At 51.4% G+C, this 21,623-nt stretch overlaps 1 protein-coding gene across 1 annotated transcript; it reads left to right on the forward strand.

Moving 5' to 3' along the window:
- The first annotated feature begins 1,286 nt into the window (after nt 1-1,286).
- CHRNB4 (cholinergic receptor nicotinic beta 4 subunit) lies at nt 1,287-20,080 on the forward strand. The gene is made up of 6 exons (XM_082648116.1): nt 1,287-1,457; nt 5,766-5,914; nt 13,510-13,554; nt 13,658-13,767; nt 14,843-15,830; nt 19,227-20,080. The coding sequence occupies exons 1-6, from the start codon at nt 1,403-1,405 to the stop codon at nt 19,365-19,367; spliced, it is 1,488 nt and encodes a 495-aa protein (XP_082504242.1). The 5' UTR covers nt 1,287-1,402; the 3' UTR covers nt 19,368-20,080.
- Nucleotides 20,081-21,623: the final 1,543 nt, after the last annotated feature.

Consider the following 21,623-nt stretch of genomic DNA (forward strand, 5'->3'; position numbering starts at 1 on the left):
CTTTTTTTTTGGCTGTGTTGGGTCTTCATTGCTGTGCCTGGCTTTTCTCTAGTTGCCGCAAGTAGGGGCTATGCTTCGCTGCGGTGCGCGGGCTTCTTATTGTGGTGGCTTATCTTGTTGTGGAGCACGGGCTCTAGGCCCGCGGGCATCAGCAGTTGCAGCACGCGGGCTCAGTAGTTGCAGTGTGTGGGCTCTAGGGTACGTGGCTCATGGGCTCTACAGCACAGGCTCAGCAGTTGTGGCGCATGGGTTTGTTACTCCGCAGCATGTGGGATCTTCCCAGACCAGGGCTCAAACCCATGTCCCCTGCATTGGCAGGCGGATTCCTAACCACTGTGCCACCAGGGAAGTCCCAGTCGTTAGGTTTGCCTGTTGGAACCCAGACAGGGGAGGGGGTGGGTGGGGAGGTGGAGTGCGAGCGAGGAGTGCCATGGGCTACAGGAATATGCCAAAGGCTCTTTTGGATCCTGGATTGAGGCACCACTTCTGGCCAGGTCCAAAAGTAGGGCTGCCCTGGCACTGATGCCTAGCCTGTGAGGTCCCCCAGCTCCCAAGGGAATGATACTGATTCCGACACTTACCCAGGACCACCTGGCTGGAGGAGGGGGTGCTTGCTCCCTTGAGTCACCAGAGCTGCCTGGGGTCAGCACAGGTTGTAAGGCTCAAGGGGGAGGACACAGCCAGCCCACTCTGGCTCCATCCTGTCCCTTCCCCAGTCACCCAATCTAGGTAAGGGGACCCTGAGCTATTTCACCCTCCCAAATTCCACACGCTTTTCCTAAGCGCCCTTTCCCCAATGTCTGCAGATAGCTGCGCCCCACTCCAGCTGGCTTACTCCCCACTCCCTGCAGTGCTCCTTTTTTTCAGCAAACCGCATGAGCATAGACTTGAGATCTTTTTCTGAAAGACCTCCTGGGTCCTGACGGCAGACAAAGCCCAGGGACCTCCCGGCTGGAGTACAACCACTTTCCCCAACAGTAGAGGGATCCCGAGCCAGCGTCTGCCTCAGTCTCCCCAGCTGTACAAAGGGTGCATGCACGGTCCCGCCGACCTCCCTTCAAGGAAAGTTGGAGGCCGGAGTAGGTCGGGAAGTGCAGAGGCCAGCCGCTGGGAGTCGACCCTAGGCAGTTGGCCGAAAAGAGCCAGTCCCGCCGGGTTGGTGCCGGCCCCGCCCCTGGGGTCTCTTCTGCCCCGCCCCATCCCCTTGTGGGCGTAGCTCACAGCTGCTACCCCCAAGCGGGCTTGGCTGGGCTCTCCCCGGGGTCCTAGTGCCCGCCGTCACCACGACTTCAAACCTCCGAGGCCGTGGGCACCGGCTCTCACTCGCCTGCCCGCGGCCGCCGGTGCCCGGGTAGTCCGACCGCTGAACTCGCCTCGGCTGCCTCTCCAACCCCCGCCCGTCATGAGAAGCCCGCTCCCCTTGCTCCTTTTCTCCCTGGTTGCCCTTTGTGGGCGAGGTGAGTTCTCTTCGGGGAAGGAGGGAGGGACGCCTGGGTCGGCCAGAGCCCGGCTGGACTGGCCACAGGTGGGAAGGAAGGGAGGGTGTCGAGCACCCAGGGGAGTGGCCCGAGATTGTCCGGGACGAATGGGGGCGTGGGCGGGACTAAGCCCACTCGCGGCAGCAGGGGCGGGTCAGGATGAGTGGGTCTGCGACGTTTGGGGTGGGGACCGCCTGTCCTCTGCGCGGCCGCCAGGGCCACCCTCCATATGGAGCGCCTTTGGGCTGGGCAGCGGGGCTGAGTGGTACCCGCTTGACAGGCAGCTCTGCTTAATCCCAGCGCTACTGTAGATAGGGAAACTTAGCCTGAGGGTGGAGGGTGGCGCTACCCAACTCGCCAGCCCAAGTGTGTTTGGGGGTGGATCTCCTAGAAACACACTTTTATGGCACCTCTGCCTCTGGTCACCCACTCCTAGCGGTTGGCCGGCCGGGGCAGCCAGCTTGGCTGAGTGCGGGGCTGGTGAAGTGGAGCCTGCCCCTCAGGAACCTGCAGACACCCAGAAGGGAAATCCAGTCAGCCCTTCCAAGGCGAGTCCAGATATGGTGAGGATTGTCTGCTCCCGGCCTCAGTCTCCCCACCTGAGTTCCAAGGACTCTTTCAGCTCCTTCCCTCCAGCCCAAGCTTGTCCTCCAAGCCCTAGTCAGCCTAGAGGACCAGGGCTATATCTTCCTTGGACAGAGACACACCACCAGGGGTGTTGGAGGTAAGGGGTAGGGGGACATATGAAGTTCCTATAGGGAAGCGGAGATCTCACCAAAGATGGTGTCTGCACTCCATGTGTGCATCCTGGATCTGTCACCACTTGCTCAGTGACCCTCTCTGGGCCTCAGTTTCCCTATCTGTTCTATGGGGATGATATGCCTTGACTACATACTTAGGGACTCAGATGTGAGTCAGTTGCAGTGTTTCTTAAGGACGGTCCTGGGGCCACCTGCATCAGAAACACCCACTACACATCCCCAGGGCCCCATCCTAGGCTCACAGGATCAGAATCTCCGGAAGTGGAGCCTGGGAATCTGCATTTATACCCGTATCCAGGTGATTCTTGCACATGATTGGAGAAGCTACTGATAATATATTGTGAGCTTTTCGTAACACGTAATAACCTCAACTTTTTGAAAAGAATCCATAGCTGCCTTTTAATAAATACAAATCTCTTGTTCCCTTCCTCAGTTAAGGACAAACATATGCCACTGAAAATCACGCTGCCTTTCAGATGCCCGCTTGCCAAGATTCCACTGACCCTTGACTTTCTGTGGTTTGTATTCCAAACCAATAGGTATTGCCTTTCCATTTTACCAATATAGATTTTTACCATTAGCCCTGCTTTTTCAGACTGTACACACACTCACACGTTTTAGAATTCCAGCCATGGCTTCCTCTCAGGCTGTTCGTTAACCCCTTACTGGTGGGGAGCAGTTTTTCCAGAGAAGGCCAAGGAAGGCAAGGCCCTGGACAGAGGCAGGGCGGGCCCACTCCTTCTCAGAATCACTGGGTCATGACTGACCCCTAGTGGTGGCCTCTTTGTGTAACTGTGCCGGCCCCAGGGCTGGGAGGTGACCCCCAACTGTGCCCTAGAAGCTTCCACCTCTTCTGGGCCACCCCTGTCATCTGGGGGTGAGAGGCCTGTTCCTTGTCTTTTGAACCCGGCAGGCCTCACAGGCATAAAGCAGTAGACTGAAAAGCCTAAACAAATATAGTTTGGAAACCCCTCTGCCCCCCATGCATGTATACAAGTACAAACACAGGCACAGGCATGAGTACACACTTGGCTGTGGACACCAACATGGCTTCTGCAGGGACAGGCTCCTTACGGGGAAGTTAGCAAGGGCGCGAAAGAAGACACAGGGGTTAGGGGAGGGCCTCTAACTGGCTCTGCCTCTGACTTGCTGGGACTCCTTGAGTAAGTTCCTCGCCCTCTTTGGTCTCAGTTTCCCCAGATAAGAAATAGAGAGTGGGCTAAATGGTCTAAGGTTTTCGGAACCTCTTTCTCTGGATCCCACAACTGGTCCTCAAGATGGGTGAGGGTCCCTGGGGGCCAGCTGAATGACTGAGAGGCAGGACAGGCCCGAAGGTGAGCAACCTGAGCATCCCAGGTGGGCTTGGAGCAGGAACAGAAGCCCCCGCAGCCTGCAGAGCAGCCCATGCCTCTCAGGAACCTAGGTACACCAGCCTCCTGGGGCTGCAGAGACGTGGGATCCAGCCTCCCCCAGCACTGCAGGGCTGGGGACCAGAAGCCTCAGATTCTGACCCGAGCTGTCCCAGACATGCTTGATGGACTTGGGCAAGTCATACCCTGCTGAAATGATGGGTCAACTCAAATATATATAATAAAGAGGGGCTATGGGAGAGACCCAGCTATAACCTGGGGCTACAGACTGGCTTCCAGGGGATTCAAGCGGCTGGCCTCTGGGAGGGGGTCCAGGGTATGAGAGGCAGGGCTCAGTATGTAGGCCAAGCATCCACAGGACCCCCTCTGGACAGCCTGGGGCAGGTTGGGGGAGGGACAGTGGGCAGCGGGTGCCCTGGGAGCATCTTTCACAGGCACTAAATGCTGCATTTGCTCCAGATAGGCAATGAGTTGGAAAGTGCATGGAGCAGGCAGGGTGGTGGCTGCTCTCCGTGGCCTCGTGTCCAGCCCAGCACCCACCCAGGAGTCCACCTCAGACTTGCTCTGTCAGGCAGTTCACACTCTGGGCCCTCTGGCCGCATCCAGAGGGTGGGATTTGGTAAAACAGAGTGAACTGGCCCCTCAGCGGAGGATGTAATCCCAGTCCTGGGCCTGGTGAGCCGGCAGACCCAACCCCACCTCCTCAGCCTCCCTTATTCCCTTATCCTTTACCCACTTCCTTGCCTGCCCCCCGACACTGTTTGCTCTGCACACCTGCATCTCTTCCCCTGTTCCTGGGGTCTCCTGCTCAGGTGTCCTTGACCTTCCTCTGAGGCTCCCTCTTTCCCAGGCCCCTCCCCAAACTGCCCTTACCTGACGTCACCAGAGTGAACGATGGAGTTCCTGAACCTCCCCTTCACTCCCAGACGTGTGAGGGAGATGGGACAAAGACCCAAAGGCCACATGGCAAGAGATCTGGGCTGTGAAAAGGGGCAGATCTGGGGCTGTGGGAGCTCAGTGGGGCTCCCGGCCAGGTCAGGCTCCTTGCGGGAGGCTGCGTTTGCTGGCTCGCAGGTATGGTTCTGAGCCCAGACCTCTCCTTTAAGCTCCAGACCAGGAGCCAACTGCCAGCTGGACCCCTCCATTTGGTGTCTCAAGGTACACCCTGAATGCTGTAGGGCCAAGTCTGATCCCAGCAAACTCCCCCTAGCCCAGGCCTTTGCTCTTTCAGTGAAAGCACCACCATCTCCCCAGCTCTGCACACAAACCCACGTTTGAATAATCTCTCTCCTCCACTACACAGGAGGCTCCCTGAGGGCAGGAGCCAGGGTTTTTGCTGGCTGTTACCCCCAGCGCATAACACAATGCCTGGCACAAGAAAGACTCTCAGATATTTGACAGCTGGTCGCCGGGGGGCTGTCCTGGCAGAAGAAAGAGTGTGCTTGAAGATTTAGAAGTGAGACAATGAAGGCCACATGGGGAAAGGAAAGCGGTATATATGGCCAAAATATACAGTACCTGGGCATAGAGGTGGAGAGGTAAGAAGAGATCAGGTTGAGGAAGAAATGCTGGTGCCAAGGGGCTTTGGATGCCAAGCCGGAACGTTTGGATTTGAATTCTGCCTACAGCTCTGAGAGGTTACGGGCAGGGATGGGCTCTGGTTCAGTAGCTGCAGGAAGACCACTCTGGCACTGAATGGGACATGATGGCAGGGGCAGAGTGGGGGTGGGGAGACCAGCAAGGAGGCTACTGGAAGAGCCTGGGGCAGGGTGGTGAGCCAGGACCAGGAGGGATGGAAAGGGGAGGACAGACTGAGAGATTTGGAAAGTAGAATAGACAGAACTGGGTGGCCCCTTGGATGAACCAAGGAAAGGGTCAAAACAGATGCCCAGGTTTTGGACTAGATGTCTAGAGTGTGGGGTGCCATTCATTGCTAGACGGAACAGGAGGAGGAAGATGTAGGGCGTGGGAGGAGAGGGCTGAGCTCTGTCTTGGGTAGATTTAATTTGAAGTCTCCAAGGAGAGGCAGGCCTGGCAGCCCCTTAGCTGCTCCAGCTGGCCCCGAGGGCACTTGTGCTCTCCGGCCCTCGCAGCTCTCCCTTTCACTGCCATCAGCTGGATGAGGACCCAGCAGATCTGACTATGTGTTTTCCCAGGGGACTGCCGCGTGGCCAACGCGGAGGAGAAGCTCATGGATGACCTCCTGAACAAAACCCTCTACAACAACCTGATCCGCCCAGCCACCAGCTCCTCAGAGCTCATCTCCATCCAGCTGCAGCTCTCCCTGGCGCAGCTCATCAGTGTGGTAGGTACAGGGGGCAGCTGCGCCTTCCCCACGGCTGGACACAGTATGCTACGTGCTCCTCATATGCATGCCCCCCTCAGAGCTGCTTCCAGGGGCAGGGCTCCAAACCTGTGCGTGGGGATGTGGAAAGGGCCACAGGGAAGATTAGCAATGAGCCATGGTTCCCTCAGGCACCTTCCTCAGCACTCCCTACGAGGCCCCACATCCACACATCAAGACCTGACAACCCTACTTTTGCACTCTGTAATCCATTCTTCATTTCCATACCTGCAGTGATCGCCCTCATTTACCCAGACCCTCAGTTGGCTAGACCGATGCAGCAGCTGCCTCTGGCCCTGTCCCTACACCTGGGCCTCTGTACCCATCGGTTTCTGTACCTAGTTCCTATCTCCCCCCAGTAGGTAGGGGGTATGTGAGGTCATCTGTTGAGCAGACTGGGGGAGATGATAGGGTAGAAGGAGGAGAAGCTTATGGCCATGTTGGAGGCCCACCTTGTCTATGGCAGGCCCATTGGCGGGCTACCCAGTGGACATTCCTGCCTCACAACTTCTTTGTTAATAAAACTATGACTTGATATTGGATACTCACGAACTTCATGGGCCCTTCTCCGGCCTCCTTGCCACGTATGGTTAAGTCGTAGCTAACCATGGTAATTCTATTCCTCCAGCCAATAATTAGTTAAGGCTTAGGCAAGAGCTGTAGCCCTGGCACTGGGATGTAGGGGCTGCCTAAAAGGGCGGGGCATCTCTGGGAAAGTTTTCCTTATACTCAAAAAGGGACCCAAGAAAAGATTTGCCATTTCCTGCCATAGACATTGTCATGTGAAGGTTTTATATTTGGAACTATGGCCTCCATCTTAGGATTGTGGGGGAAAAACAGGAGAATCAGAGTCCTAACATCACTGTCAACAACCTAGAATCCCGACATCATTGAATTACTGCATTAACCAACGCTGAAATGATTGGCCTGCTCTCTTATGTGATATAACAGATGTCCTTATTGTTTTAGCCGCTCGTAGTTGGATGTTTTGTGGAACATCCAGCTATGCTTGAAGCCAAAGCATTTTAACTGGTTCTGGGATATGGATTGGCAGGTGACTCCAAACTGGGAAACTAGAGTGCACAAAGTGGGCAGGATATCCCTAGCAAAGAGAAGAGCACGTGCAAAGGCACAGACGGCATTTCTGGAATGAAAGAATCATGACTTAGAGGCCAAGTCAGGGGTCTCAAAGTTTAGACAAATTCCTTAATTTATGCATATGGAAAAAGATCAGATGAACAACCTAGGACCTTGTCCAGGAGTTCTGGCGATGCCAGAAGTAGATCCCAAATTGCCTGACTCCCAGCCCTGCACACTGACTGGCCACTCCTTTTCCCAAGACCTTGCCAGCACACTGGAAATCCACCGTGCCTCGCCTCCTGAGCCTTGGGAAGCCAACCAATGCGGCTGAGCCTCCTCTGGTCTGGTGGCTGCCTTCTTACTGCCACCCTCTCTCTCTAGCACACTCAGCCCTCACAAACCCAGCCCCTCCAACCTACAGCCCTCACTGAAGGCTTTGGCCAGATTAATGGCTGGCTTCCTCCCCTGGGAGGAAGCACAGCCCAAGAATGGGGGAGGGGTGAAAAGCCTGTGCTCTCTGTCCCTCTCCCCTCCGAAGGCCAACTGGAAGGAATAAGTGCTTCCAGCCAGGCCACTCCCAGGCTGGTGTCTGAGTGTTATTGTCCAGCCAAAGGCTTTTTGCTTAATGGAGTGAGCCCAGCTGCAGCCTTGCAGCTGCTGCCTTGCAGCTGCTGCCCTGGTGAGGGGGAACAGGAAGGCAGCTCTCTAGCCACACTTCCAGGCTAAGGCTGCCCCTGCCAGATCTGCTCTGTGGTCCCTGTGGGATAACAGAAGTTACCAGAAGGAGGAGGGCACACAGCCTCCAGCCCCATGCCTATGAGTGTAGCACTGTGAGCTGTCATAATCCTGAAAGCTGTGTACAGAACAAATATGAGGTTTGGGGGGTTATTTTTCCTTTTGTATTTCAGGGTTTGGTTTTCAAGGAGGAAGGGTTATGGGCATAACCAATTTAAAGATGGAAGTTTCTAGGGAGCAGGCAGGGAGTTTGTGCTGTGTAAGGCCAGCAAGCCTTTCAGAAGCAGCTCTTTGGGAAGGCCAGGACTGCCTTTGGGAAGGCAGCTGTGGGGGAGTAAAGGGGACTAAGGCACTGGACTAAAGAAGGAGAGAATTTTCTGGGTGGCAGAAATGTTCTATACCTTGAAAGGAGGTGGGTTACCTGAATAATGCATTGTTAAAACTGATCAAACTGTACCCTTAAGATCTATGCATTTCACTGTCTGTGAATTGTACCTCAACTTCACTGTATGTAAATTGTACCTCAACTTTAAAAAAATTATTTTTTAAGACAGATGAAGGTTTTCAACTTTCTGTAATGACAGAGTATCTTGTTGCAGATTAACTTTTCCACAAGAACGATTAGAAAAGGGGGACAAAAATGCCTGTCCTACCCCAAATCTGTTTGAAGGTCTTAGAGAGCTTAGCCAGGACTTGAAGGACCAGGATCCAGGAGGTGACCCTGATAGCTTCTGGTGCTTTTCCTGTTGTTTGATGATTGGTAAACAGTATAGAGCCAAGGGGCTAGGGAGCTGAGTACAGAGTGGTGGCTAAGAGGCTGGGAAGCCTAGCTGAATGCTTGGCACTCTTACAGGGCTAGGATGACACAAATTGGAATTGGAGCCCCACTAAGGAGGTGAGGACCTTGCAAGGAGCATCGCTAAGAGTCAAAATGAATCAAGAACAGACCAGCCCTCACAAAAACTAAAACCTGCTTTGAACCAGCTCAGTCACAGACTAGATGAAGGTGATCTGTCCTTCCTCTAACTGCCTGCCATAAAGCCAAAGTCAGTCGTCCCTGGAGGCAGATAAAGTCAGATAAAAACTTACTAGGCAGGCAATAAGACAAGACTAAATAAGAAAAAACGAAGAGAGAAAAGAAGAGAAACAGACACACAAATGATTCAAATATTGGCGTCATCAGACGTAGACTTTTAAATAACTACCGTTAAGATGGTAAAACTTATATGTATTTTACCACTATTAAAAATAAACAAAATAGGGCTTCCCTGGTGGCGCAGTGGTTGAGAGTCCGCCTGCTGATGCAGGGGACACGGGTTTGTGCCCCGGTCTGGGAAGGTCCCACATGCCACAGAGCAGCTGGGCCCATGAGCCATGGCCGCTGAGCCTGCGCATCCGGAGCCTGTGCTCCGCAACGGGAGAGGCCACAACAGTGAGAGGCCCGCGTACCGCAAATAAATAAATAAAATAAATAAACATTCTTAAAATGCGATGCATTAATATGTTCAAGAAACTTATAATGATGGAGGTTAAAATTTATTAGATGGGTTTAATAGCAGATTGGTCATAGCAGAAGAGAAAGTTAATGAACAGGAAGAGAGGTCAAATGAAAATATCTAGACAAATTATAGAAAAAAGAAAGGAAAATACAGAAAAGAAGATAATATGATACAGGATAAAAATGTCAGGTCTAATGTGTATTTGGAGTTCCAGAAAGAATGGGAATAAAAATAAGAAGCAAAGGTTGAAGTGATACTGACTGAGAATTTTCCAAAACTAACTAAAGACATTAAGCTACACATGCAAGAGGCTCTGTGAACCCTATGAGGGGTAAATACAAAGAAAATCATACCCAGGTACATCATACTCAAACTCCTGACAACCAAAGAAAAAGAAAATCTTAAAAGCAGTCGGGGGAAACAAAAGTCAGAAGCAACAATAAAACTAACAGCTGAAAATGGAAGCCAGAAAATTGAATGACATTTTTTAAGTGCTGCAAGAAAACACTGCAAACCTAGAAATATACCACCAGTAAAAATATAATTAAAAATGAAGGTGACGGGCTTCCCTCGTGGCGCAGTGGTTGAGAGTCCACCTGCCGATGCAGGGGACAAGGGTTCGTGCCCCGGTCCTGGAAGATCCCACATGCCGTGGAGCGGCTGGGCCCGTGAGCCATGGCCGCTGAGCCTGCGCGTCCAGAGCCTGTGCTCTGCAACGGGAGAAGCCACAACAGTGAGAGGCCCACATACCGCAAAAACAAAAACCAAAAAACAAAAAACAAAAAACAAAATAAACAAAAAAAAAAATGAAGGTGAGGGCTTCCCTGGTGGCACAGTGGTTAAGAATCTGCCTACCAATGCAAGGGACACGGGTTCGAGCTCTGGCCTGGGAAGATCCCACATGCCATGGAGCAACTAAGCCTGTGGGCCACAACTACTGAGCCTGAGCTCTAGAGCCCGCAAGCCACAACTACTGAGCCCACGTGCCACAACTCCTGAAGCCTGTGCACCTAGAGCCTGTGCTCTACAACAAGAGAAGCCACGACAATGAGAAGCCCTCACACCACAACGAAGAGTAGCCCCCACTCACTGCAACTAGAGAAAGCCTGCCCACAGCAACGAAGACCCAACACAGCCATAAATAAATAAATAAATTTATTTATTTTAAAAAAAAAGGAAGGTGAAATAAAGATGTTTTCAGGAGAGAGAGAGAAAGAATTTAATACAAGAAGACCGAATACGGAAAATGATCCCAGATGGAAATATAGAAATGTAGGAAAGAATGAAGCACAACAGAAAGGGTAAATATATGGGTGAATTTGAATTGATATTGACAGTATAAGAAAACAGAAAAAAATATCTTGTAAGGTTTTAATTATATGTAGAATTAGATACATGACAATAACCCAAAAGTAAGGAGGGGGTAGATAAAATTGAAATGTTCTAAAGTTCTTGCCTTGTTCTGGAAGTGATGAAAGAACTAATTTATATTAGATGCTAAAAAGTCAAGTATATGCATATTGCAGACTCCAGAGTAACTACCTAAAGGAGAGTCACATTAATATCGGGAGAAATGGGTAATAAAATCGTTAATCCAAAATAAGGCAAGAAAAGAGAGAAGAGAATAAACAGAAAACAGATGGTAGGTTTAAACCCAAATTTATCAGTAACTGCACTGAATGTAAATGGCCTAAATACTCTAATTAAAACAAGACATTTGGGGTTGGGGGCAGACAATTGGCATGCATCCTCTCTTTCCTCTTCCCATCTACCCCTCAACAGTCTGGAATGTGAGTGTAATGACTGGAGCTGCAGCAGTCATTGTGGACCATGCAGATGAGAGCCACACTCTAGGTGTGGTAGAGAAGAAATCTGGAAGGAACCTGGGTCCCTAATTTGTAGAGCAAAGCCACCATATTACAGGTATACCTCAGAGATACTGCAGGTTTGGTTTCAGACCACTGCAACACAGTGAATATCACCATAAAGCAAGTCACATGATTTTTTTTGGTTTCCCAGTGCATATAAAACCTATGTTTACACTATGCTGTAGTCTATTCAGTGTGCAATAGCATTATGTCTAAAAAACAATGTACATAACTTAAGTTTAAAATACTTTATTGCTAAAAAATGCTAACCATCATCTGAGCCTTCAGTGAGTTGTAATATTTTGCAGTAGTAACATCAAAGATACTGATCACAGATCACTGTAACAAATACAGTAATAATGAAAAAGTTTAAAATATTCCAAAAATTACCAAAATGTGACACAGAGGCATGAAGTAAGCAAGTGCTGTTGGAAAAACGGTGCCAATAGATGCTCCACACAGAGTTGCCACAAAACTCTGATTTTGAAAAAATGCAGTATCTGTGAAGCACAATAAAACGAGGTATGCCTGTACATCCAAACTGTTACAAGACAGAAATAAACTTATTTAAGGCAGTGTTACTCTGGCTCTCTGTGACTGGCAACTGAACCTTTTTCTACTGATATGATTACCTAGTTAAAGGAAGTGATTCCCAAGCTGATATCAAGATGCTGGAAGTTATCTTGGTGAAGAGGAGGCAGGGAAATTGGTACAGACGGAGAGCACAAGACACATTTGGAGAACTAAAGAAGGCCAGGGCGGATGGCGGGGGAAGGGCATAGAATAAAGGTGAAATGAAGCCAGGAAAGTTGGCAAGACCTTGCAGACCCTGTGAAGGAGCTGGATTTTTATTTTATATGTGAAGGAAGCCACAGAAGTGACCTAAGTAAAAATAGGATTAAGGGGGAAATGGCAGGAACTTTGGAAGTTTCTTCTGGCTGCAGAGGAAGAATAGATGTGTGTCTGTATGGGGTATGTGTGCAGAGTGGTCATAGACCAGTTGGGAGGGCCTTGCAGTGGTTCAGGTGAGAGATGGATTATGGTGGCCTGGATTATTGTGGTAGGATTCTTATATTCTTCAGAAAATATTTATTTCACATCTGATACATCCCAGATACCCTTCTAGGTGCTGTCTGCCCTCAAGGAACTTAGATGCTAGTAGGAGGTGGCATATAATACACAAATAGAGGTGGCCAGCGGTGATAAGAGCTATAAAGAAAAATGAAGCAGGGGTGACGCAGTGGTTAAGAATCCGCCTGCCAATGCAGAGGACATGGGTTCGAGCCCTGGTCCGGGAAGATCCCACATGCCGCGGAGCGACTAAGCCCGTGTGCCACAACTACTGAGCCTGTGCTCTAGAGCCCGCGAGCCACAACTACTGCAGCCCGCATGCCTAGAGCCTGTGCTCTGCAACAAAGAGAAGCCACCAAAATGAGAATCCCGCACGCTGCAACCAAGAGTAGCCCCTGCTCGCCACAACTAGAGAAAGCCTGTGCACAGCAACGAAGACCCAATGCAGCCAAAAAATTAATTAATTAATTAATTAATTATTTTAAAAAAAGAAGAAAAATGAAGCAGGGAGAGAGGGGAACGGGGTGCTATTTTATGTAGAAAGGTCAGGGAAGACCTGAAGAAGGTGAGGAAGTCAGCTGTGTGGATTTCCAGGAAGAGAGAATAACATGTGCAAAGGCAGAAGCAAAGAGACACGTATAGCCGAAGTGGGATGAGCAAACAGGAAAGTGTTGAGGTAAGAGGTACTAGAGCTAATAGGGATGGAGGTGGCGGAGGGGGGCAGATCATGGATGTCCTTGTAGGCCCTGGGCAGAACTTTGGCTTTCACTTTAGATGAGATGGGAGGGGAGTGGAGGGTTTCAGCAGAGAGATGTAGTCTGAGGAGCTGAGATTTTAAAAGGATTACCCACATTGCTCTATAGAGAATAGACTAAAGGCAGGCCAAGGCAGAGCAGGAAGGCCAGTTGGGAGGCTACTGCAACAGTCCAGGTAACAGATGATGGTGGCAGAGGAGATGGGGAGAAGCAGACAAATTTGAGACTCATGTAGGCGGTACAACCTACAGGACTTACTGATGGATCAGAGAGCAAGGGATCAGGGCCGACTGCCAGGTTTCTGGCTTGTGGAATTGTATGGCTGGGGGATGCCATTCACTGAGATGGCAGTGCCAGTGGAGGCCCAGGTCTGGGTGAAGATCATGAGGTTTGTCGCAGGCATGTCGGGTGGGAAATACGTCTGAGCCCTCCGAGGATGTTAAGTTGGTGGTTGGTCACATGGCCCTGGAGCTCGGAGACTTTTGCTTGATAAAGTGTGGTCTATCACCTCCTAACAGGTGAACTGATAACCTCATTTCCCTCCCCAGAATGAGCGAGAACAGATCATGACCACCAATGTCTGGCTGAAACAGGTAAGTGCCCTGCAGGGTCCCCAGCCCAAGGAGGCGTTTTCTCCAGGGCTGCCCCTTGGCGGCGAGGGACCTACAAGTGACGGGGCCTTGCCTGTCTGCTCAGGAATGGACAGACTACCGCCTGGCCTGGAACAGCTCCCGCTATGAGGGTGTGAACATCCTGAGGATCCCCGCAAAGCGCATCTGGCTGCCTGACATCGTGCTTTACAACAAGTTAAGTGGCAGGGCTGGCCAAGGTGGTGAGGGCCAGGCCTCCAGCCCTGTGCTTCACCCCGACTTCCAAGCGGTCAGGCTGCAAGAGGAATTAGAGATGAGCAGAGCCAGCACCCTCGGTTACAGATGGGGAATTGGAGGCCAGAGATGGGGAGGGCCTTGCGACTCACTCAGGCACAGCTGGGACCAGGGCCACCACCCTGACCCCAAGTCCAGTGCTCTTTCTGTCCTCCATACTGTCCTCTTTCTTTCTAAACTTGCTTTTTAATTTATTTATTTATTTTTGGCTCTTCGTTTCTGTGCGAGGGCTTTCTCTAGTTGCGGCAAGCGGGGGCCACCCTTCATCGCGGTGCGTGGGCCTCTCACTATCGCAGCCTCTCTTGTTGCGGAGCATAGGCTCCAGACACGCGGGCTCAGTAGTTGTGGCTCACGGGCCTAGTTGCTCCGCGGCATGTGGGATCTTCCCAGACCAGGGCTCGAACCCGTGTCCCCTGCATTGGCAGGCAGATTCTCAACCACTGCGCCACCAGGGAAGCCCCATACTGTCCTCTTTCTGACCTTCGGTTGCTTTGTCAGTGTTGGGTGTTGGTAGCACTGACTTGATATGCATAAATATCTCAGGTAGGTGGAGAGGGATAAAGAGACTTCCCAGGTCGCAGTTGTACCAGCAGAAGCGAGAAATGATTAGGAGTAGGTGATCTAAGGACAGAAAGACCTGACTTCAAATCTTAGCTGTACTGCTTACTAGTTTTCTGACCTTGAAGAGGACAACTAACTTCTCTGAGCCTTGTTTTTCCCATCTGTAAAATGGGGATGATAATAATATCTACCTCATTGGACTGTTGTGAGGCTTAAACGAGCAAATCTATGTAAAGCCTTCACGCTGTTTCATGGCAGGGCTCTCACCGCCAGGCAGTTGCCAAGTAAAGCAGGCCTTTCCAGTGAGGGCATGGGGGTTTGGAAGAGTGATTAGTGAGAAATAATCCTGCAGGGCTCTTTGGCGAGTTCTAAGAACAGCCAGGCATCATCTATGGATTTCATGATATTCTCCTCCATGCCCTGTCCCCACCCCCAGTGCCGACGGTACCTACGAGGTGTCTCTCTATACCAATGTGGTGGTCCGCTCCAATGGCAGCATCATGTGGCTGCCCCCTGCCATCTACAAGAGTGCCTGCAAGATCGAGGTGAAGCACTTCCCCTTTGACCAGCAGAACTGCACCCTCAAGTTCCGCTCTTGGACCTACGACCACACAGAGATCGACATGGTCCTCAAGTCACCCACGGCCAGCATGGATGACTTCACCCCCAGTGGCGAATGGGACATAGTTGCCCTCCCTGGGCGAAGGACGGTGAACCCGCAGGACCCCAGCTACGTGGACGTGACTTACGACTTCATCATCAAGCGCAAGCCGCTCTTCTACACCATCAACCTCATCATCCCCTGCGTGCTCATCACCTCCCTGGCCATCCTCGTCTTCTACCTGCCCTCCGACTGCGGCGAGAAGATGACGCTGTGCATCTCCGTGCTGCTGGCGCTCACCGTCTTCCTGCTGCTCATCTCCAAGATCGTGCCGCCCACCTCCCTCGACGTGCCGCTCATCGGCAAATACCTCATGTTCACCATGGTGCTGGTTACCTTCTCCATCGTCACCAGCGTCTGTGTGCTCAACGTGCACCACCGCTCACCCAGCACACACACCATGGCGCCCTGGGTCAAGCGCTGCTTCCTACACAAGCTGCCCACTTTCCTTTTCATGAAGCGCCCTGCCAGCAGCCCCTCCAGGGCCCCCCAGCCCAGCCAGGCTCACCTGACCAAGTCCAAGGCCGCCACCACTGCCTCGGCCATGGGCCCCACCAGCTCCTCCAACCTCTACGGGAACTCCACGTACTTTGTGAACCCTGCCTCTGCAGCTCCCAAGTCTCCGGCCGGCTCTGACTCAGCGGGTATCCCCAGGGATTTCCGGCTGAGGTCTTCTGGGAGGTTCAAGCAGGATGTGCAGGAGGCTTTAGAGGGTGTCAGCTTCATTGCCCAGCACATGAAGAGTGACGATCAGGACCAGAGTGTAAGTTGCTAGCCCAGCCCCCAACACCCGCCCAATGGAAGAGGCTGGGATAATATAGTCAGTTTCCCATTTCCTGAAGTTAATTCATGAGACAAGGGTTCTCAAACTCTTTGTTTGAATAAGGGATCCAAGACTGAAATGAGTTTTATTCTAGTTTCGTGCACCGAGGGATAGGAAGGAAGCACAAGTGATGCTTTTTGGTTTGTTGTGGGTTCCCCAAAAGCAGAGCCTGATGTAAGCACCTGGGCAGAGGGAGTTTTTTTGAGAAGTGATCCCCAGGAAGCACAGTGAGGAAGTGGAGAAAGTGAGACAGGGAAAGGCGGAAAGCCAATGTCGGTATCAGTGAGCAGGATACTGCCATGGGCTCTGGAGGCTAGTCCAGTCAGAGAGCCTCTGCGGAAGCCGGAAGCATGGAAGCAACTCTCAGAATCATCCCCCAGGAGGGAGGAGGGTATTTGCCCATTAGCTCCCATCCCCAAGGCTCTAGTAACCTTGGGGGCATTAACTCCCCTGCACTTCCTGGTTTTGCCAGCTGGTTGTGGAGCAAGCAGTTTTGGTGCTAGAGAAAGCCCTGGGGCAGAGAAGAGAGGAGAAGCAAGCAGATAGTGGAAGGCTGCCGTGGGCTGGAAAATAATTCTGCAGCCTTTAGGGACGCAGGTGGGCCAGGGCACCAAGGGCATATGCTCCCATCCTTGTCAGGCTTGCCAAGAAGCCATACAAACATTTATAACTCTTAGGAGTATAGAACCATCCATTTAAATATTATTGCTACCAGGATAATAAATTATCAAGTACAATTACAGATTTCTAAAAAGAGGTTAAGTTTACTTCCACAGGGCAAAGCCATGAGCTCTAGAGTTTAGGTGTCTTGACTGATTCCTTTGAAGTTAATGCTTCAAAGGACAATTTTATAACTAAACACAGAACGTGATGGTACGGTTAGACATTTTCACACACATTTCCAGACTGGGCTGGAGAACAAGTTTCAGACTCTTGGGAATGTTCGCATTCTAACACCTTATCAAATCAGATTCTTTGAACAGGTTTTTACGCCACAACAAGCAGCTGCACGTGAAAAAGAGAGCATCGCCTTGTTCTTACCTTTCTGTGATTCCTTTTCACTAGCCACATTCTCAAGGGAAAGCACGGAGATTCCATTATTTAGTGCCAAGAGAAAAGAGCAGGGTGGAAAAGCTCCAAAATTACACTGTGAAAAAAAGAAAGAATTGCTAACAAGCGGAATATGGGACACAAGTTCTTCCACACCCTTGTCCTCAGAGTGTGGTCCTTGGACCAGCAGCACCGGTCTCACCTGGGAGCTGTTTAGAAATGCTGCATCTCAGGCCCCACCCCAGACCTGCTGGCTCAGCAGCTACATTTTCACCAGATCCCCAGGGGGTTCCTAGGCTCTGTCCAGTTTGAGAAGCACAGCTCTATAGGATTATCAGATTTCACTTTCTAAAAACTTAATTTAGTTATGCTTGCTCTAGTTCAGAACCATTCAGTAGCTCAGTATCACCTAATTCATTGACTCCCAAATATTAATATACAGACTGGGGCCCTCCTGGGTAATTAGGAACCACTTGGGCAACTTTTCAAAATACAGCTTTGGGGCCACCTGTTCTGACTGAGCTGGGATCTCTGTGGGAAGTGGTCCAGCAGCTGCATTTTTCACCAGATCCCCGCTGGTTCCTGTGCATATGTAGGTTGAGAAACTGGTCTCCTGCAGCCCTGGCTGAGCCACCCGCATCCTGAGCTCTCTCTTCTAAAGGTCTCACCACCCCGTAGACACTCACAGGCCTCTGCCTCTTTCTAACTCAATTAATTAAAAGCATTTTGTGGGAAGGAGCCAGGCAGGGCCCACAGTTATTATATTTGCCAGTGTTCATTGAGCTCCAACCACACATCAGGCACTCTACCAGGAAGTGACATACGTTACTGCTAATTCTGCCAGGAACCTGTGAAGTGTCATTTACTTGAATCCCGATTCTACAATAGAAAAAAAATCTAGGCCCAGAGAGGCTCATTAACTGGCCCAAGGTCACACAGCTGGCACAGAGCAGAGCCAAGCTCCATACTCAGATCTTTCTGATGTCATTAACATTCCTTGCCCTTCGCAGTGCCTTGCCCTGAACTGACACACATGGGGGCCTTACTGGTTGATCGACTTTCTCATGTCTAGCTGGAGAGAAGAAGCTTTCTTCCCTTCCAGAGCATGCCCGCCCCTAAGCCAGCCTGGGCTGTTTCTCATCTTCAGCACTTTCACCCTCCCTGGTGATTAACTGGTCACTATAAATAGCACAAAAATATAAAAAGAGGGGAAAAGGAGCGTGCACACACGCGCGTGCACACACACACGGTTGTTTGCAATTAGGGCTGTCATAAAGAAACCCAAGAGTGCCGTGTGGAAAGTGGGCGGTGCCTGCTGCATCTAGGAAACAGACAGCAGCTGTGTTTGGCTGGGGGTGTGTTTGGTGGGGCTGGTTGAGCAGGGATCATCCTGGAGGGGAGATGCACACCACTGACCAAGGCTCTGACAAATTGGGTCACTGACATCGCTTGCCCATTGCTGCCCGAATTTCCAGCTCCAGAGCCCCTGCTGAGTTCTGCTGATGCAGCCATTCTCCACCAGGACAAGTATGCATGCAGAAGGATCCAGACAGGCTGGGGTGTGCAAGCGGGTGAGGGGAAGGGAGACCAGAATGCTGGGTCTCTCTGGGGGCATCTCCCCCAGGCCAAGGAGGCAGGCACATCTGTGGTGGCGCCTCAGGAGGCTAGCCATGTTTCTGCCAATCCTATACCCCACACCTGGGCCTGAGAAGATGGGGGGCGGGGAAGGAGGTGGAGAGAAACCCAGATGATGTGGAAGGAGGCTGGGTCTTAATTACAGGAACTAGCAGACACTGCCGTTAATGGAACTGAGCAAATTAAACAGGATTTCCAGGTGTCCTGCGGGTCCCATTGCCCAACCCCCTCTCAGCTAGGTGCACCTCAAGTCTTCCTTTGGGCAAAGCCAGCTCAGGCAGGGGGCTTGGGGTGAAAATGAGATCAGGGGCCTGTGATCCTCAGGTTTCATTCCCCTTATTTATAATCCAGTTTGGTTTCGAATCACATATGTGGCGTTAATAACCCCTTCCATTCCTAACCTTCCCATACAGCCTGGTTCCCAGTGGCTCCCTGATGCCATGCAGGGTGGGTAGGGGTGGATTGAGGACCTGAGAAGCACCCAGGTACCCAGCTGAAAGACCAGCCTCAGACTCAGAACTTACCACTCCATGTTCTAAGTGGCCTACGGGGTCCCTGGCCAGATAGTGATGCCCCAGGTTGGGGAAGGAGGGAAAGCAGGGAGGACCTCCGCGCTCGGTGCCTGTAACCGGCCCCTCTGTCTGCCCACAGGTCATTGAGGACTGGAAGTACGTGGCCATGGTGGTGGACCGGCTGTTCCTGTGGGTGTTCGTGGTTGTGTGTGTGCTCGGCACTGTGGGGCTCTTCCTACCTCCCTTCTTCCAGACCCACACACCTTCTGAAGGGCCCTAGGCTGCCCTGCATGTCTGAGGCCCCCAGGATGTGGGGTGAGATGACGTGAGTGGCCAGACGGACAGTCTGCTGCTTCCTTCTGGGTCACGGCTGATGAGGCCCTAAATAAATGAGTCTGTCAGCCATCAGCCCCATCAAACAGCCATGGTCATGGGAGGGGCAAGGATGGGGGGGCCTGGACCGTCCTCTCTGAAGGCCTTGGAGGAACCCCAGGAAACCCGCTGCAGGAGGGTCCTTGGACACCTTAATTCCGGCTTGGCTTCCTTCCCTGCAGCAGGCACTGGGGATAAAGATGCGTGTAGCACCGGCACCCACAGTGTGCCAGGCATCTGACCTGCATGCCGGCTTACCTCTCACTCCATCTCCCTGCACTCCTCCTTGTCCACTAGGTTCACTGGCCTTCTTTTAGTCCCTCACATGCTTCAAGATCTTCCCAGCTTAGAGCCTCTGCATTTGCTGTACATTCTACCCAAACCTTCTTCCTCAGATGTCTCGTAAGCTCTTCCCACGGCTGCATCATTCAGGGCTCTGCTCCGATCCATCATTTGTCCAATGTCACCTACCCCAGGGGCCTTCCCCAGTCACTCATCCCAAAGCATTCTCCCCACAGCCACGTTACCCCGACACCTTCCTCCAGCAGCCCTCGGTACCCGAGACCCTCATCCGCTAGAGTGTGAGCTCTGTGAGAGCAGGGACCTGGCCCTTCGTGTTCGCTGCGGTATCCTCAGGGCCTAGGACAGAGCTCGGCCCATAGTAGGTGCTCAATAAATGTTTGTTGAATGAAGACATGGCTCCTATCCCTCCTTCAATCTCAGATTCCCCCTCCCCTCAGCAGCTTTCCCTTGTTCCCCACCTGAAAGGAATGGCTCTCTCCTCCATGCTCCGCGGCCCTGGTCATGTTCTGCTTTTTATCCAGGCTGGGTCAGGTGTGTCTCCCTCACACATGCTCTGATTGGTTTCCCCTACATACTGCCTTTTGAACAGTGCCTGGCAAGTCGTAAGCACTCAAAATACTTGTGCGATGGAGGAGGACTTTTCAAAAAATCTATTTTAAAAATTATACAATAAAACTGACTTTTTAGGTACTGTTCTATTAATTTTAACATATGTATAGAGTCATGTAATCAGGATGTAGGAGTCACTTATCACCCAAAACAGCTCCCACCTGCTACTCCTTTATGGTCACGTGTCCCTCCACCCCTAACCCCCGGCAACCACTGAGCTTTTCTCCATCACTATAGTTTAGTATCTTCAAGAATAACCTCTAGGGCTTCCCTGGTGGCGCAGTGGTTGAGAGTCTGCCTACCGATGCAGGGGACACGGGTTCGTGCCCCGGTCCGGGAAGATCCCACATGCCGCGGAGCGGCTGGGCCCGTGAGCCATGGCCGCTGAGCCTGCGCGTCCGGAGCCTGTGCTCCGCAACGGGAGAGGCCACAACAGTGAGAGGCCCGCGTACCGCGAAAAAAAAAAAAGAAGAACCTCTAGGGACTTCCCTGGTGGTGCAGTGGTTAAGAATCTGCCTGCCAATGCAGGGGACACGGGTTCAAGCCCGGTCTGGGAAGATCCCATATGCCACAGAGCAACTATGTCCGTGATCCACAACTACTGAGCCTGCTTGCCACAATTACTGAAGCCTACCCGCCTAGAGCCCGTGCTCCGCAACAAGAGAAGCCACTGCAACGGGAAGCCCGTGCACCACAATGAAGAGTACACCCCACTCACTGCAACTAGAGAAAGCCTGCGTGCAGCAATGGAGACCCAACACAGCCCAAAATAAATAAATTTATATATAAAAAAAAGAATAACCTCTAATGGGGACTTCCCTGGTGGTCCAGCTGTTAGGACTCCATGTTCCCAAAGCAGGGGGCCCAGGTTCAATCCCTGGTCAGGGAACTAGATCCCACGGGCCACAATTAAAGATCCTGCACGCACCAACGTTAGTATGGAACCACTGGAGAGTGGCTTCGTTCACTCAGCATAATGCCTTTGAGATTCATCCAAGTTGAAGAGTGTAACAATAGTTTGTTCTTTTGCATCCATCATATGGCTGTTGAAGCACATTTAGGTTGTTACCAGTTTGGGGCAATTATCAATACCGTTACCATAAACATTTCACTTATAGTATTTTGTGTGAACAAAACTTTTCATTTTTCTAGATAAATAGTAATGTGATTGCTGGGTTATATGGGGAGAGTATGTTTATATGAAACTGTCAACCTGTTTTCTGGAGCAGCCAAACTGTTTTGCATTCCCACC

This window comes from Grampus griseus (genome assembly GCF_964374135.1).
Source record: "Grampus griseus genome assembly, chromosome: 2".
Taxonomy (NCBI): Eukaryota; Metazoa; Chordata; class Mammalia; order Artiodactyla; family Delphinidae; genus Grampus; species Grampus griseus.